General features: G+C 43.8%; 1 protein-coding gene across 17 annotated transcripts in view; it reads left to right on the top strand.

Moving 5' to 3' along the window:
• Positions 1-18,985, top strand: part of NEDD4L (NEDD4 like E3 ubiquitin protein ligase) — a 346,987-nt gene that overhangs the window by 298,054 nt on the left and 29,948 nt on the right. For 11 of the 17 annotated variants that reach the window (XM_023242040.2, XM_019815349.3, XM_045042412.1 and 8 more), the window contains 7 exons: positions 1,933-2,010; positions 3,565-3,619; positions 3,729-3,782; positions 8,938-8,996; positions 10,163-10,165; positions 16,245-16,310; positions 17,997-18,226. In XM_023242040.2, coding sequence (XP_023097808.1) covers positions 1,933-2,010; positions 3,565-3,619; positions 3,729-3,782; positions 8,938-8,996; positions 10,163-10,165; positions 16,245-16,310; positions 17,997-18,226 — 545 coding nt within the window. The remainder of the gene's footprint in view (positions 1-1,932; positions 2,011-3,564; positions 3,620-3,728; positions 3,783-8,937; positions 8,997-10,162; positions 10,166-16,244; positions 16,311-17,996; positions 18,227-18,985) is intronic. The other 6 variants (XM_023242041.2, XM_023242042.2, XM_023242033.2 and 3 more) reach the window with 3 other exon arrangements.

An 18,985-nucleotide genomic window follows, 5' to 3' on the forward strand; every position in this document is an offset into this window, starting at 1 on the left:
TTCTGTTTGTGCTTTAAATCACCAGCTTTTTACCGATTGTCTTTCACAGTAGCCTGTGTGTGTGTGTGTGTGTGTGTGTGAGTGTGTGTGATTCCAAAGCACGGCCGGTCTTGTGTGTGGTGTCCGGAAGCTAGCATAGTCAGTGGCCTGGGGGGGGGGGGGGTTAGGGGGGTTGTGGGGGTGGGGGGGGCGGGGGCCCTGTGGTTGTGAGCTATCCCTGAGCGGGTGGCTTTTGTGGAGCTTAGAGCTCCAAGTTTCAGCCTATCACAAATATTTACCCAAATTATCAGTTAATTGGACCTTATAAATCCAAACTCTTAGTGTATTCGTTTGTCCTGTATGTGTCCCAGTACACAGGGGAATATTGGGCCTGCTTCATGCCCCTGATTCCCCTTTAAAAAAGGATATCTATAAGGTTCAGGGTCCATAGCCATCATAAACCGCTAACATGATTTTCTTCTTCAGTTCGGAGTAGTGTGCTATAGTTAATAGAAAGCAAAGGTTGGCTTTAGTTTTCGATTTGGGGTTTGTTTTTTTGTAGATTTTGCCAGTTAAAGAATCTGTCTGTAACTTTGTTATAATCCAGATATTAATGGTTTATATTGTTGACTTGGGACATTTTTTTTTAACAGCGTGCTTGAGGTATAATTCATATGTCATACAGTTCACCTGTTTAAAATACACAGTCAAGTGGTTTTTAGACCATCGAACAATCACGTGCGACCATTCCCATAATCCATTTTTAGAACATTTTCATACCCATTATCAGTCACAAAATGAGTTTTATTATTTTCCAAGATTTATACCGATTATTTCATTTTCTTGTTGACTTAGGAAAATGCTGAGGCAAAAAACCTTTTAGTACTTTGACAGCAACAAAGGTTTTAATGTAATTGAAATCGGTTTTGGGGTGTTTTGTTTTGTTTTTAATCTCAGGCTTACTTGGTTGACAATGTCCTATTCTGAGTCTTATCATTTGTTTTCTAATCTTTGGAGTTGAAAGTAGGAATTCTCAGCGTTCCATCGCATTTTCGTTGAGTCTGTGTAAGTGAGAGGCAGCTCCCAGACTCTGGGTCGGAGCCTTCGGGCACTCTCTCATTGTCTTGCTCAGTTTCCTCATCCGAAGCAACAGAGATCCTGTGCCCAGCTCGTAGCAGGGTAGTTGCAAGATGATCCATCTGCCTGTTCTTTCTAAGTCAGAAAGCACGACCCAAGATGTCAGGGCACATCTATTTCTCTTTCGTGGGTTCTTTGTAGTATCTTATGAGCCATAGCCCTTAAGAAAAATCTTTGGCAAACTTTTGAATATTAGGACGTAAATGGGAGTCTCATTTGCAGAGTTTGATCAGGGCTCTCAGGAAAGTTCTCTGGTAGGGATATGAAACTTTTTGTGATGAGGCTGTCTATGTTTGGGCAAAACATGACCCTCAGCCCAGATTCAGATTCTCTGCTCTAGATCAAGGAGTTAGAAGGGCGGGCAGCGGGAAACCCAGGCACCGTTGGAAAGGCTGGCTGCCCTCACACAGAGCTCAAGACCGGAGAGATTTCCAAACCACTGTCCCTATTCCTTCTGCAGAGTGGAGCCTCACGTTCACTGGCGCCCTCCATTCTGGTTTCCATGGTAACATCGCTGCGGGGACTTTTCCTCTTCACCTGCTCGAGGTCTCAGGGAAAATGCTTAACCTTTTATTTAAAGCTTCTCACCATCCTGCTTTTACCAAGGACAAGAAGAGTAAACTCTTTCTTGCGAGTTGGTCAGCCAGCCTCCCTAGACCAAGAAAGGTCCTCCCCTCCCCCATGCAGACAAGAGTGCAGATCCATGCACACGCAGCCTGGTTGCCTTGGAACACACAGCTCCAGGAGGGGAGGAACCAGTGAGTGCACACACAGAACCACCCTTAACGTCTTCTGCCTTGTCTATTTTTTTTGCAGGAAGATCCACGCCTGAAATTTCCAGTTCATATGCGGTCAAAGGCCTCTTTAAACCCCAATGACCTTGGCCCTCTTCCTGTGAGTACACTGGAGACGCGTGGACAAGTCCGAAAATGTGTATCCGTTCATCTGCCCGGTGTTGATGGGGAGCCCCTGTGGGCCTTCCCTTTGTCCAGGCTTTTGGGGTCCCGCTGGTCTGTGGTTTCTTAACAGGAATGGGTGCATGGCTGAATTCTGATAGTACATATAGTTTATACCCAGTACTTGTGAAAGAGGTTTCTGTATTATTAGCAGCTAGTAGACTTGGTACCTAGGATGTAAGGGACATTCTCTACACGTGACAGTTTGAGCAGTGCGCATTTAGTCTGTAACTCAGCAACCCCTGAGTTCTGTCCTTATTGCGAATTTAGCCACTGGGATGGACACATTAAAAACAGTGGGAGAAAAAGGCCTAAGTAATCACAGACAGTTTCTGTAAGTCATTTAGCCTGCAGTCCCTGTTTTTCTTGTTTTTCTTCCTTGTTGAGGACTGTTTTATAAATTTAACTTCTTATCAGTTTATTCTCTTTGGGGGCCCAAGTTGGAGTTGAGCTATTTGGATTTTGAACGAAACTTGCGCCATACGTCCTTTTCAGCCCTCCCCAAGTCCAAAAGCCTTACAAGGGCAGGAAGGCGGGCAGGGGCGGGCAAGGACTTGAGACGCTTTTAGAATGAGGGTGCTGGGAGTTCTTTGATGGTGATCTTCCAAACACAAGAACTTTTCTGTTGGCCTGGTGTGTGGTATGTTATGGCACAACTTGAACCTAGAAAAGTTAGGGTTCAGTCTTTACTCAGCAGGTTTTATACAAATATCCCTCACTCTCTCCGAATCTGTTTGGCTCCTGGGTTTAGATGGAAAGAACCCAGAGAGTGCCGGAGACAGATAAGACGTGAAAGGCAACGTGTTGTCCTGATCTGTTGGACTCCTGAGTTTCCGATAGCAAGTGGGCACAGTTGAGACAATGAGGGCACACCAGCCTTACCTTGGAAAAAATACCCAAATCCATTTAGTTCCTGAGTCCAAATAGAGCCCACCCCAGAGAATCTCCGTATGAGGGCTTTCAGCCACCTGGTGACAGGGCTAAAGCATCTCTCTGACATTTTTAAATTAACCTTCCTCCTCCCTTCAGTCCTCAGGAAATATTCATTTAATTAAATGAGCTTATTCAATCCTAAACTCGACTGTTGCATGGAATGCTGAAGTTTCCCTTTGAAGCTTTTGAAATATGAACCCCTGTTTCCTGTTCATCATGCAGTGAGTGAAGGTTTCTAAGACTAGTGAACATGTGGTCAAGAGTTAACTTGAAATGTTTGTGGTTTATTTATAACCTAAAACTGCACCCTATAAGAGAAGAATAAAAAGTGTGTCCTAGAGTGTTTAAATTTAGCCATTGATTTTTGGAACTGTTAGCTAATGTTTGGATTCTCTCTCTCTCTCTCTCCCTCTCTCTCTCTCCCTCCCTCTCTCCCTCCCTCCCTCCCTCCCTCCCTCCGTCCCTCTCTCCCTCTCTCCCCCTCTCCCTCTCCCCCTCCCCGTCCCTCCGTCCCTCCCTCCCTCCCTCTCCCCCGCACCTTCCCCACTCCTAATACCAGCCTGGTTGGGAAGAAAGAATTCACTTGGATGGCCGAACATTTTATATTGACCATAGTAAGTAGGCTCTTTTATAGACACATAGGCATTGCAGGTAAAGGGATGGGGGGGCAGGGAGTCATTCAAATATTATAGTGAAAGGTTTGTCATTTCACTCTTTGTCTAGGCAGCCAGGTGTTATGTGGAGACAATGATCCCAGAGAATCAGTGCCCTCGTACGGTACTGTGCATTCATCTAAGTTTGCTTTAAACTAGCCCATCAGGCTTTCACCCGATTTGATCTTGTGGCCTATTAACTTTTTTTTTTTATTAAAAAAATTGGGGGGGGGTAGATAACCCCTTGATTTCTGCGCTTTTAATAAATACACTCTAGTAATAGAAAATAAGCTTTTAGAAGTCATGATTGAGTCAAAAATCTGTGTGAGCAGTGCTTGAAGCAGCATGTTAAGTTTCTTAAACACTGCTTTCAAAGGTCTTAAGGCAAGAAGCCCATTCTGACTTATTTTCTATTCATAGCATGCTTCTTTGCACCCAACGCACTAATACATACACAGTTCGTATCTTGAAATTATAGCGTATTTGCTCCATCACCTATGAATAAATGCGTGGTTTCTCATTTCAACTAAAAGTTAAACTAATAAAGGTTTTGCTTTTAGGCAGCGGGTTTTTTGTTTTTGTTGTTGTTGTTGTTGTTGTTTTGAAGTGACATGTTCTCCAGGGGAGCATATTTTTGCGTATCCCTTAAAACTTCGGAAAAATACGTATTTGAAAGAAGTTTTCAATTCTATTTACAAATGTGTGCAATTGGTAGTATTTTGATCTTTATTTTCATCTGGTTCATGAACCGCAAGTCTACGCCGGGTTTCTCTAGCCTCACGTTCTCTTAACTAACCCAAACCACACTGATGAGCCACTGGTGGGAAATCTGGCCACAAGGACTCCTCGTGGATGGGGAGTGCCACTGTCTCCTAGGTCTTGTGCCTCTTCTGGGGGTTACTGAATGAGTGGCCTGTACACTTTCACTTTGAGGCACAGGAACTGAATAAGCAAGAAGCCCAGCGGCCCACAATTACACCAAAAGTGGAAGTCTTAAATGGATTAGGGGCGGGCTGCCCTTTTAACCCTTTGGTAAAAATCAGGTATCTCAAGGGTACGTAGGCTTAGTTTTGTCTTTGACCAGTAAAAGTATCCAGGGTTTGCCTACTTTCCAGAATTTTACAGTGAGCCTAAATTGCTACCGTAACTGCTTTAACCTTACTTTTTTCTCTAATATGCTCTTTATAATTCTACTCGTCACATACATGATCTGTTAAAATAAGGAAGGGGCCAAACCTCTTTTTCCCACCAAGACCAGAAAATAATTTCTCTTTTAGTTTTTATGCATTTCAGTTTCAGTTTTCAAAGGTGGGTACGAATAATAACGATCTTTCTCTTCAAATAAGGCCTTAACCAGTAACACAGCCTCGGTCTGCTACGCACAGAACGTTTCACACAACCTTGTGGCCACGTTCTAGCTGGTGATCTGATGTTCAGGTCAACCTGAGAAGAATTTTATAAACGCTCTTAATGCAAGGGCCCCCAAACCAGAAAAACGTTACCACAGAGGGCCGTCCTAGTGGACGTTGGAAACGATAAAGATCACAGGCTGTTTTTCTAGTGGCGTGCATAGTCCTGCCATAGTTTGTAGTAGATGCTTGATAAATGGTGACATGACGTTAATTCGTGGAGGGTCAGTGGTGAAGACATGGGGAAGTTGATGTCCTTGGTCAGCAGGTGGAGAGAACTTGCCTTAGAGAAGCCGCTGTGCCTCCAGCCCGAGGCTCGACCCCCTTCTGTTTGCCGGGAGGCAGGACAGGGTGATTTTGCTGCATGCCTGGGCAGTTCCTTACTCCTAATGGGTCCGCCGGTCCCTCCAGACGCACAGCTCCCTCGCTCCACATTCCTCTCGCCAGAACAGACAGCTTGCGGGAGGCTTCCCTTTGCTCCTGGGGATGGTGTAGGCCTGGCACAGAGCCTGGTTGATCTAAGCTACAAAAAGAGGTGCTCCTTGTGGTGCTTCACCTGGAGACGAAAGTTTGCCCTGCCTCGACCATACAGAAAAGTTCTCCAAACCAGATAATAAGAGTGGAAATTGGGTGAGCAGAAGCTATGTTTACGATCACCTCATTTGCTGTAGATGCAACATTTCTGCCATTTCTCCCTGGTTTGTCAAGGTTTGCTCAGTCACAGGCTATAAAGTAGGGTACATATCCATTAAAATAAATCCGTCTGCTTTTTCACCAAAATGCAGTCTGTGAAAAGTGCAGGAACACCTGTCTTTTTAAGCAGCTGTCTTTTTAAGCAGCCAGCAGGGGTACTCCAAAATGCATTTAATCACCTTGTAGGTGCCGTTTAGGAATGTATCACCTTCCAAACGAGCCTCTCCTTCTAAGCAGTTTTCTCCTATCTGATTTCTAACAAAGTTCTGCACCTCGTTTTGCTGTCCTGCGTGCAGGACAGGAACCAGGTCATCCGTACGTGTAGCAGTTCACACGTGCACACAGCCTGTGAGAGATTCACAGTCCTCTTACCTTCCATCGTGACCAGGACGTGTGACTGCGCATGAATGACAAAGAACCGCAGTAGACTTGTCTTTTAAGTAACGAGGCTATTTATTTTCTGCTTCATGAAACTCTTTTAAGAAGTCACACATTTCCAAGATTAAAAATACTCAGCCATCTTAAAGAGGTAGTTTCAGACGAGACCAAGTCTGGACCTCTGTAGCCCCTGTCTCCAGCCTGGAGTCAAGTTAAGGCAGATCTTGACCTGAATCTCTACCTCTCTCGAGGGTCCTGTGGTTCTTCTTAAAGACCAGGTGTGTCCAGCGGCTAAGTCCGTGGCCTCAGGTGTCTTGGATACAAAGCTGGAAGAGAAAATAAAATTCCAGCGAGGCTGTAAAATCCTGCCAACAGTCTTACCAAACCAGTTAATCATAGCTATAAATTAACTGTGGTTTTTCTTCTTCTCCTTCATTCTTGTCCCTGTATTTGAAATACAATGTTGGAGGACCAAAAGCGAGCTTAGATTCAAAAGTTTTAGAAAAAAATGAGCAAACGGCCACCGCACGTTCACATATTGACAATGCTTAGCTGCAAAATCGTTCTTTATTGTAACCACACAGAAACTTACGTGGTTCTGAAGGCTTAGGCTGTTTTAAGAGGGAATCTGTTTTCGCCATCAGCTTCGTTCAGTCATTTGAAAAATAACATACGAGGCTCCTGTCACATTCTAGGAGGTGCGTTCCATGGTGCAGAGGGGGCTGCAGAGATGAGTAACACCAGCCCCTGTCCTCGAGGGACTTCTAGTAGGGGGTCCCAGGAGGTATTTTCAAAAGTGATGCGTAGAGGAATGAACCAGTTTTGCAGATGCAGAAGCAAAGACCATACCTGCTCAGTACATGGCTGAGCACTAGGGCTCTGGGATGTCTGCAGGAGGGCCTTAGGGACAGATTACTCTTCAGATGGATCCCAGATGAGGAGTAAGATGTATCCAGGAAAGCCAGGTGGAGAGCGACCCCAGGAAGGAGAGAACATGCCAGCGTATGAAGGTATTGCAGACTATGCCACGGTCAGAGAACGGTGCTTAGGGTGCAAATGGCCAGCGTGCAGAGGAGGCTGGCGTGGCACATAGGTCAAAGGGTGCCCGCCAGGGACGGGAGCTTGGGTCCCTTCTGCAGGCAGGAAGGAGGTCCTGAGGCATTTTCTGAAAGGGGGCGTGGCAACGGTCAAATCCTTTCTTTAGGAAGATGCATCTGGCAGAACCACAAAGGAGGTCTTGAACAGGGACGAGTGAGACCGAGGCCAGGGAAGCATAGAGAATAGTCCACGGAAGAGATGCGCCCTCCAGAAAGCAGCTTTTTCAGTGAGACGGGACGGTTTCGGGAGCACCAGAGGAGAATGGCAAGGGGGGATGGGCGTGGGGCCAGCGCTGGGTTTGAACAGTGAGCGCACTGATACTGGCCTTCGGGAATACAGAGTCACAGGAAGGGTTTTGGGTGCTGGAAGATGATGGGTTCAGTTTTAGGAGAGTTGGATTTGAGGCCACTGGGAGAGGCAGTGGCTTGAAGTTCCAGTCTGGATGGACCACGTGTGGGTGCTCATTGATTCACTTCCGCTTTGACAGCATCCAGGTGATGGGATTGTAGTCCAGGGAGCTGTTACTCAGCTGTGTTCTGTTTATTTGGTTTTCTTCTCTCCCATTCTCCATCACAATGGCAACTTTGACTTTCCAGAGTCTTCTGTTCAGGAGGTAAGGGACCCAGAATGCCTTTTGGTGGTTTCATTTTAAAACTTTACCTCTCCTTTTATTAAAATAATTATGTCAGACTTGGAAAATTTCCCGGTATGGTCATTAAAACTGAGTTTATTAGCTATTCTTCTCAGTCCTCTTACAGAGTATACAGGAAACAAACAGAATCCGTATTCTTAAATAATTTCCTTTTTTTTTTTTTTTTTTTTTAGCCAACTTAGATTCCCTAAAACTCCAGGGAGAACCCATTTTCTCCTAGTCTGCCCTCCCTGTATCTTTCACGCAAGTCCCTCCCCGCCCCCCCCCCCCCCGCCACAGTAATCCCTAAAATCTTGAATCATGCACAGTCACAAAACCCAAGTGATTCAGAGCAGCTACTGCATATTATCACCTACACCCCTGACGTGGTTGTATAGGCAGCATCGAACAGTGTTGCTGACATTGACTCACTTAGAAGAAGGAAATCTCTTCTTGCCAACTTGGCCAAAAGGCAGACCTTCCTCTGCAATCTTCCTCTGCTGTAGCTGATCTCATTTTTTGGCCCGCCGGAGTTGCCTTGATTTTTGCGTGCATATGGGTGATGCATGTCATGGATTATTCATGGGTTCATTGTCGGGTTCTTCATTGAAAATGGGTTTTTTCAACACGACAAGCCAAGAAAAAAGTATTTGAAATGAGACGAATCCTGTGTGTGTTTTCACTCTTTAGGGACTAAGACCTCTTATGCCCTTTTTCAGTTAAAGGAACATCAAGATCAAGTTATAAATCCTTGAGAGAACAGGGGTTTATAATTGAAATTTTGGCAGATTTCCTGCCAAAAACCGTGTGAATAAATGGTTTTGCTTTAGTTTTGCCTTTTTGATGGCGTGTTTTTAACTAAACAGTATGAGGGGTGGAGTGCTACGTACCATGGTTCTCTTCTAACCCTGAAACACTAAGGGATTTATTTGGGGGACCAGTATGAGAGATTGGACAGCTCTTGCAAAATCCAGAAATAATTCTTTTTAAAACATTTTTGATGTAGACTAGATTTGAACTAATACGCTGATTTTTTATTTTTTATTTATTTATTTTTTTAACATTTTCAGACAGCAAAATTACTCAGTGGGAAGACCCAAGACTGCAGAATCCAGCTATTACTGGTCCGGTCAGTATCCTCAACCTCTTAACTCTTCAGTGTAAAACTTGGGTTGCATCTAAGCACATATTTCTTTACTTTTTTTTTTTTAATGTTTGTTTATTTTTGAGAGAGAGAGAGTGTGTGTGTGTGGGGGGGGGGGCAGAGAGAGAGGGAGACACAGAATTCAAAGCAGGCTCCAGGCTCTGAGCTGTCAGCACAGCTCAGAACGGGGCTCGAACTCACAAACCATGAGCCCTAAGTCAGACGTTTAACCAACTGAGCCACCCAGGTGCCCCTAAGCACATATTCCTTGTATATTACTGCTTACCTGGTGCTCTGGGCTCGGTATGGTTGACTAGGTTAGCATCGCCCCCCTCTCTTCCTCACTGCAGTTCCCGGGCGGGGGGTACGTCTGCATTTGCCTCTTCCAAGAGCTTTCACTATAAAGGAAGAGAAAGTGCTTTGCTAATGGTAACCAAAACTAAACATTGTTTCCTCCTTTGTAAAAAAGTGGATTAAAAGTATAACAATCAAAACGTCCTCTCTTCTATCTGAAGCCGAGCCCTCTATCTGTAGAGTTTTGTCCTTTCTTGGGGCCAAGGGGAGGGGGGGGCGGGGTAAATGTACACTAACAGATTGAAGCTGTATTCTGAATCTCTTCCAGCGCGGAACGTCTGTAAAAGTTTGGGTGAGGTTGTAGCCAACCTCTGGAGCTGGCAGGGTTAAGAACCTTTGTCTCTGCTGACCCACTGACTTTCTCACAGTGTCCGCATACACGCCGGGTGCGAGAGGAAGCTAGGTAGAGCACCCTTTTAAAATACTGCCTCACGCTGTGTTCATAAGGAAGAGCGAGAACCCCCCCTGTCCCTGAGCAGTAACAGTCACTTGCTATTGAACACCCGTGAGCAGACTGTCGAATGGGTCATGGTCTAAAGGGAACGTACCAGCATCTTTGGTCCATGTGGATATGAGTGCGGGGAGCTAATTTGGAATTACAGGAAATGTGTGGGGTCAGCAAAGCATTGCAAACTTGGGAATCTGTTAGAAACTGGAGGAGCAAAAGGAACCGAAGTCTATTGAGTGCTGAGCTAAAAGGCCAGCAGGCGTGTTTAAGATACTGCTTTTGTGGCTTTAATCTGATTCAGTTCACGTTATGTTTTGAATTACAAAGGTAAGTCCGTTTGAAATCCTAGAAGGTAGTATCATGCAAACCCACCTTAATACCTGACATCCCCTTAATTTGTTGATTTCTTTATCGGCTTTGTTCAGCTGCTTTGCTGCCGTGTGACGCAAAGTGCCCAATCATACCTGAGTTAAAACAGCTGCTTTTTATGTACCTTCAACACCTGCCTTACCATGGCTTCCTTTTGATATTTTCACATTCACAGTAAGGTGTGTTAGAGTCCTATTTTCTCTTCTACGTCATGAGAAACAAGGTATTCAAGAATCAATGCTGTTTTCGAGCAAGAGGACTTTGGACATAATTCTGAAACCTCTTGAGATATTTCTGTCGTTTTACTGATCATCTGCCTTCACTCAAACGCTGTCAGTTCTTACCGATTTCTGCTGAAAATTGCGTAGCATCATAAGTCCAAGTAAATTTGACCCAAAGAGAGATCTTTTTTTTTTTTTAATTAACAAAAGAGCCTTGTTTATGCTTTCATTAGTAGTAGAGATACTTCTTGCAGTAAGAGCATGTGTATTTAGGTAATTATCGACTTAGTGTAGACGCCTGGCTTTAGTTGTCATCAGTTCTGAATATTTGGTAATTTCCATGATTTCTTTCTCTCCTTGACTTTACAAGCTATTTAGAATGTGCTGTTAGTTTCCAGGAGTATGGAAGGGTTTTTGCCTGTCCGTTTCTTACTAATTTTCTAATTTTATTGCATTGTGGCCAGAGAATACTGTCTATGAAATGTTGATTACCAGATATTTGAAACTTCCTTGTCAGCTTGGCCTTTTTTTAATTAATGTTCTTTCTGTGTTTGAAAAGAATGTGTATTCTGTCTTTGTTGGGTACAAAGTTCTTTATATGTCCATTAGATCGAGCATATTATCCGTTTCCGTCATTGCTTTTTATCCTGGCTGTTCTGTCTAACCAAGCCAGAACTGTCACAATCTCCCACGGTGAGCATGGCTTTGTCCGTCAAGGACATTCACTTTCTCTTCGTTAGTATTTGCCTGGTATGTCTTTTTCCCCCCTTTAGCTATGTTTTCTCTCTCTCTCTCTCTCTCTCTCTCTCTCTCTCTCTTTTAACCTTCTATTACATTGATAAAGTACCCTTTATTTTTTTTCACTTTCCATACTTGCTTGGAAGTTGTATTTTCTGTTCCTTAGTGCTTACATTAAAACTTGTAACCAACACCCTTAATGTCAAAATTAATCACTCTCTCTTCCTGAGTAGGATGAGATTTAGGGAACTCTCGTGCCGCTCTTCCCACTCACTTTGCATTGTTCAGTGACATTTGAAAACTTTAGAAACAGTCATTAACGTTGTACCTTTTTTCAACAGCTAGTACTTGTTTCTTTCACTTACACGTAAGCGAATTTCTTTGCCCACCATTGTTTCTTGCACCTGCTGTTTCCAGGTTTTCTTCTGAATGAAGTATAGTTCCTGGTTCTCAGAGTCTTGTCTACAGATCAGCAGCATCAGAATTATGTGGAAACTTGTTAGAAATGCAAATTTGGGAGTCCCAACTCAGGCTACTGAAAATCAGCAACTTTGGCGGGGGAGGTGGGGGGGGGGGGCAGCAAAATCTACGTTTGAACGAACCTTTCCAGGGATCGTGATGCCCGCTCAAGTTTGAGAGCCTCTGCTCGGGCAGCGCTGTCTCGAGAGCGGGAAACTCTCAGTCTGAGGGAGAGGGCTTATCTGCCCTCTCTGTTAAATGGTAGGTCAGCCATAGTAGAAGCCTTTGGTTAACAATTCCTTTCCTAATACTTTGGAGATATTCTTTCTTGTCCCTCTGGCCCCCATGACTGTTGAGAAACTTGTTATCAATCTGATTCTTGGTTTGGGGTGGGGAAGTCTTCCTTTTCTCTGGCCATTTTGAATTTCCTCTGTGACTTCTGGTGTTGTATAATTTTACCGTCATGAACCTCAGTGTGGGTTTCTTTATTCTGCTTTGGACTCACCGTAATCCTTTAATATGGGGCCCGTGTCTTTCCTCCATCCTGGAAAATTCTCGGCAGTTGTTTCTTCACATACCACATCTTTGCGGTTCTTCCTGGTCATCTGCACCAGTAACTCCTCCTGGGTATGTGATTCCCTTTTATGTTCTGTCTTCACCTCTTAGCTCTTTGTGTTTTGTCTCTCTCTTGTGGCTGTACTGTGGGCTTGGCTCTTCCAGTTCATTCTTTTTTAAGCTTTTCATAATCAGCCCTTTCCCAGGTCATTGTGTCTGTGATTTCAGTAATTGTGTTTAATTACTCATTGTTCTATTGGGTGTTTTTAAATTTGCTCGGTCTTTTCAGTTATTGTTATTCTATCATGTTCTTTTAATTTTTTTTATTTTTTTATTCATACTCAGCCATCTGATCATTCTTCAGATGCATATTCCATATCCTCTTTCAGATGATTCTGTTATCTCTGGCCATAGGGGCACTAAATCCCCCACATGTTACGTCTGTAGACTTTCCTCAGTAGTAGTTCAGTGCAGTTTATAACCAATTCAGTGTATGATTTGTGTGTGTGCGCTCATCTTCCCCCACCCCACCCCCCCCATGAGGCATTTATAAGTCCTGACCTGTATTTACTGTTAACTTCTTAGCTTGGGATCATGCAGGCCCAGTTAATGTAACTGTGGACTTCATACCCGCTTTGGTGTAGGCATAGAGTATGAATTCATTACAGGTCTGTTTCTTTTTGTTTTTCTCTCGTTTGTGGTCCTGGACAGAAGGTAAGCTTCCTTACAACTTTCCTGGGCTGGTGGGTAGCGCTTTCTTGTCCCCATGTCAGATGTAGATTTTTAAACAGGGAACTCTATTCTTACTCCCTAGGTCATACAGACTGTAGGCCAACTTCTGTGTCCCGGCGTAAGGATTAAAGCCCCAGCCCAAGCACCAAGTCACGTCCAATGCCCACTTCTTTAATTTTAAGTCTTCCTGCTTGTCTGGAACCTAGAATTTCTCTTTTTCCCAAGTTTTAAAAATACCCAGATTAGGGGCATGGGGGGCGGGGTGGGGTCCCTGTCTGTGGCAGCTCAACATAGCATTACTCTAAGTCAGTATGCTCTCTGTGTTACAAGCATCACCAGTGAAAGCGTTGACCAAGTGCTGTCCATGCTCGCTGCTCTTATGAATACCATCTCATGTTTGTGTAACGCTTTGTACTTCCCCGAGAACTTCATAATCAGCTGCCTTGAAGCTCATAGCAATCCCCTCAGGAAAGTAGGGAAGATGTTATTATTCCCCATCTGTCAGAAGCTCATAAGGCTAACTGTGTTGCCATTCGTTCCAGAAAATATCAGAAGTAGGACCAGAGCTCCCAAGTGTAACCGGCCTCACCAGTCTCCATGTCAGACACGAGTTCTTTTCTTTAAGGAGCTGCGGCATCAGCTGGACTAGAATGACAGGAAAAAATTTAGCACCGACTTGACACAATAAACAAGTCAGGTTTCCATTTTTGTTCGGAAAAGACAGCGTATTTTAATACAGAGCCAAGGGCTCTAATCAACGGGCATGTTAAGTTTTGAGATAAGCTTATTTTATAAGTGAAACTGTATGTAAGAAAAGAAGATGCCAGATTTGCAAGAGCGAATAAAGAATTCAGCCTGTCCAGTACACGAAGTGCACTGCACCTCTCATTCTCTTCAAAGGCTGCACACTGTGTGGATGTCTTTGTCCTGGGACATTGCTGAGATCTGTTCAGGAGGAGAGTATAGAAGCCTATGCATTTCACTTCTTATTCATAAGAACAATCTCTAGAGAGAGCAGATAAGTATCGGAGGAGGGTAGTGATTTTTCAGCTTTTATGCATCATTCCCCAGGAGAAAAAGGAGCAGAAATATCTCAGCATCTTATTTCCACCCACATACAGTCAGCACCCCCCAGGTTACAAGTCAGATAAGAGAGCAGAGAGCACAGGCCAGGAGCGACGTTTTAAAACACGCTCCCCCCTGTCACTTAAGACTCTTGAACTCACATTTTAAGCCTTTCTGTAACATTTCCAGGAGGGAAGCAAAACCCGAAAACAGTTGCCGGGAATCACGGATTTTGGGAAACGGAAGAGCCTTCGAATTCATCTAGTCTGTTTCTTCTGCTTAACTGGGAAGAAATTCCGTAGTCGGGAAATTACATCACAGGGCTAGCGGGAGCTAGAGTCTGCCTTACAAGTCAGGTCTGCCAAAGCCAGCATGACATAACGAAAGGACATAACTTCTCAGCTTAATGTCCCTCTGTCACAGTTAACCACAGCTAAGAACATCAGCCAGACACTTTTCTTCGCAGTCCACTCGCTGCTCACAGTCATGGTTTATTCCCTCCTGCCACTCTGGGGTCTGCCCAGATATCCCTTCCTCAGAGCGTCCTTCCCTGACCATCCCTACAAAATAGCCTACCAGGAACTCTCTCTCAGCGATGCTCAGTCTCATAGCATTTACCACTATGCACTCATTTCTTACTGCCTGTTACTCACAGTAGCTTGGAAGCCCCAGGAGGGAACAGGGGAAGAAATCTTTGGTTGGTGTGCCACTATTTCCTTAGCACCTAAGAATGCCTGGCATAGAGCAGGCGCTCAAGAGATACCTGTTGAATGGATCAGCAAAGGAACCACCAAAGAATGAATAAGCTATATAGAAAATCATAGTCTGTGATGGGATAGAGTGTTGGTAGAGCAAAAAATACAATAACCTCTTCACTGGCTTATCTCAGAACATTGTTATCCTTTCCTCATATTGGTGGCTGTCCAGATAACTGACAAAATTTTTACCTTTTCTAGAATCAGAATTCACACATGATTTCATCAGATTAAACACAGCCCAAAATAAATAGGATATGTGGTCCTATTGTTCAATAGGAAGCCTAGTGTTCAATGGAAAATCAAATGAAGAATAGCTTAAAAGTAAGACCACAGGTCCCGTAAATTGTCTTTAGAATGTTCTTGGGGATATAGAAATGCATTGTCTTTATCGCTGTTGGATTACAAAGCAGAACACGGACATGATTATTGTTTTCTATAAGAGTGGTTATTTTTGTTTTGGCTTATCGTTTGTGTGATTGTGTCTTAAAATAGTACGAAGGAGGGAAGCTTTTGTTCCTCACTTCTCTTTGCGAAAGTGTAAGGTATAAGGCTTGGAGTCTGGAGGTACTCTACTATGGATCAGTGTATTTTATTAACTTAGCCCAAAATGATACCAGCAGAACTATTCTTGCCCAAGTTCATACTATTTGCTAAAAAAGCAGCAAGGTTTTCTGGATACGAGGCTGTCATAGTCATGCCCACGTGTCTGCAAAAGCCAGTCTTTTCTCCTTCATGAAAAAATTATAAGCCTTTTCAATAGCCAGAAGTCAGGGCTCTGGCTCTCACATATCGTAAGCTACTTTACAACATAGCACGTAAAGAGTATCCAAATGACTACATTAAAAGGTTATTACTTCGCCAGAAGAGATTTCCAGAACTTTTGAGTAACAATAGCTAAGTCAGTTATCGAGCACAACGCCTTTGGTACCATCACTCGGCTTCAGAGATGAGCCGTTCAGATTTAAAGAAATCCCTGCCCAAGACTACGAACTAGTAAGAGGCAAACCTTCTGACTCCCAAATCGAGGACTTTTCCATAATGCTGTCTACGTGATTTTATATTCTTTGTTAACAGTATAAGTTCACTGGCCTTTCTTCTCCTTTTATTTCCTCCCCATGGTTTTTAAAAGCATGATTAGTCTGGGGTTTTGTGTTAAAGAATCATCGTCAATAGCTGTTATCGAAACGTACAGCAAAAAAACGAAAACAAAGATTATTACACCCTGACTCCCATTTAGACAAAAGTCACGTGGACAGTGTATTTGGTTTATGTGGGCATATCCCTAAATGATTTCTTGAATATCAATACAGTTGTTTTCAGGGGTGAAAGCCCCCCCCACTCAATGCTGATTAGCCTCAGTCATTTCTAGAATTTTCCCATGTGCTATGTAGACATTATATAAACTTCAATGATAATCTCAAGAGCGAGAGTTTTAAGGTTTATGATTCATAAAATTCTCTGAATGTTGGCTCAGAATACATAAAATTTCAAATGTATTATTTACATTATCTGTATTTATAAATTTATCTTCCAGGCTGTTCCTTACTCCAGAGAATTTAAGCAGAAATATGACTACTTTAGGAAGAAATTAAAGAAACCTGTGAGTAACAACATGTCTTCCAAAAATGCTGTTTTAGTCATTTGTCAGTTACCAAAGTTACTTCAGTGAGAACGACTCGTGTGTTACCTTTATGTGTTTACTAAAAATATCACCTTCCTTTCTCCATTGCACTTTGATCCACCTGGATCTTCAGTCTGAATTTTCTTTTTAAGAGAAATGGTAAGTGAAGACTAACTTAGTATTACATATCAAATCACCTGAATGGTCATTTCTTATGTAATACGTGAAAAGATAGAGATGATTTTCATGGGATATAAAATAATTCAGAACCTAACCGAAAAATCCTGGAGAAGCCTGTGTCTTTGCCTATGGTCATTGGGATAAAACCTAGACCCTGCTTAGAAAAGTGTTCTCATCCTTCCCTTCAAATTCAAAACTACAGTTTTAATTATAACACAAATAGAATTTACCATACTAAATTGTGATGTTTGGCATGTTAAGACCAAGTGTAATTTTCAGACTAAAACTCTCTCTGGGAAACCCTGTCAGATTTTTACAGAACTAGGAAACCCGACGAGGTTTGTACAGGTGGTTTTAAATTACAAAATTATATTTTCTACTGACACACCTTCCCCAGTTCTTCAACATTTTGTCTTGTTTTACTCTCTGACTTCACCTCTCTGGTGCAGGTTTTCCCTGTTGTCTCCTCAATTTGTGTGTTCATGGGTCCTGCCCTGGCCTTCCATTTCCTGGCTTCCCTCGGGAAGAAGGGGGTATCGGCCACGACTCCTATCACCGCAGTGTTCCTGGGCCCCCAGCTATGGCCAAGGCACTGGGGATGCAAAGAGGCAGGAGACACAGTCTCCACCGCGGCGAGCTCCCACTTGGGGGTTCTGTTTGCCCAGCGTTCCGACGCAAGTAGCTCACGGATACTAGCCTTTGAGATGACTCAGCTATGCACACATAAAATTACATAGTGTTTCTTTGTGAGGAACCTACATTTCCCCTGATAGTAGTGGAACTTTGTGGAGGTTAGCCTGTCTCACTCGGGCACCTCCACCGTGGTATCTCCTGCGCGCCCCCCTTCCCCGCTGCAAATCCACTGTCGTAGCAAGGCCAGCCCTGGCCCCCTTTTTGCCAGGCAGCAGTAACTCACAACTTGAGTCAAGTGCTTTTTCATTTCCGTATTTATGAACTGTGACCTTGGGGATGCTTCCCCAGAACGTGGCATGATAATCAAGGTCCCACTTCTCGTGGCAACAGAAATTAGCCTTGTAGGCATCCTGGATCACACCTGCCAGCTGGAAGCCCTACCAGGGTTGAGCATGCTCTCAACTCGACCAGGTGGGGATTGTTCTACGGGTTTCGATTACCCGGACTAACCTCTCTTTTTTTGACAGAAGCGATACCGACAGTTGACCATATTTCAGTTGCCAGTGGGTGGAGAAGTGCCCCACAGTTGTTCATAAAGTGGGGGAGGGGATGATTGTCCTCTACTCAGCGTAGTCTCTTGTGCCTCCTGTGTTGCTGGCTCCAGTCTGACGGCTGGCTTGCTGTCTGGGTGAACAAAATCCACAAAGGGGAGGATCGTCACTGGAACTCTTTGTCACAGCTTGTTTATTTGAAGGCTGTTGTCATTTCTACTCTTTGTTGTTGTTTTTTCTTTTAGAAAGTAAGGTGTATATTTACTGTATGATTACCTGCTTGCTCTCTTCTTTCGTGTAGGCTGATATTCCGAATAGGTTTGAAATGAAACTTCACAGAAATAACATCTTTGAAGAGTCCTATCGGAGAATCATGTCTGTGAAAAGACCAGATGTCCTGAAAGCTAGACTGTGGATCGAATTTGAATCGGAGAAAGGTCTTGACTATGGGGGTGTGGCCAGAGAGTGGTTCTTCCTACTGTCCAAAGAGATGTTCAACCCCTACTATGGGCTTTTTGAGTACTCTGCGACGTAAGTATGCCGCGTGCACTCAGGATGTGTCCCCCCCCACCACCACCACTGAGACAGTTTTATTCGCAGTGAATTGAAACTTAATGGAAGAATATGTGGCTCAGTCATTCCAGATGAATTAACACCCGTCGATTCCAGTCCCTACCCCCGCCCCCTGTAAGTCTAGAACAGGTTCTGACTCTACGTGGCGAAATAATGTACTCTGTGAACACCTAAAAATGAGTTTTCTCTTGTCATTTGGATTCATGTCATTGAAATTGAAAATGTGCTGGGTACTTATGGTAAAGAGCAAGAGGCAGTTTTCATTTGTAACGTTATGCTGATTCAGGAGAATCTGTCATTGTCAGTTTTCAGAAACTCATCATCATATTACGAACAAGAACGGTTTCTGAAGTTACAGTACTCAGAGGCAAATGATGCGAACTTTGAGGACCCGTTCTTTGGGATCCAAAGGACCACGTCCTGGCCCATTAAGGGGAGAAACAGATTCTCCCTTGCACTAGGATTTCATCCTTGTCAAACATAGAAACTGAGGCAGATGTAGTTGCTTTTTCAGGTATCAAAAACACCAGTGACTTACAAGGCCAGCCATTCCTTTTCCAGGCTGTGGAGTCTCCAAAGGCTGAGGCGAGATGTGAGACCCCAGTACAGTAGTTGTTGACTTTGCTGAAAGGCAGCCTGTGCTCTGAGGGACTTGAGTTCTCCCACGCCGTCTACCTGGTGCTCTACTCTTGGGAGCTCTTTTGGAAGCAGCTTCGG

Source organism: Felis catus, chromosome D3, assembly GCF_018350175.1.
Source record: "Felis catus isolate Fca126 chromosome D3, F.catus_Fca126_mat1.0, whole genome shotgun sequence".
In the NCBI taxonomy this organism is placed as follows: Eukaryota; Metazoa; Chordata; class Mammalia; order Carnivora; family Felidae; genus Felis; species Felis catus.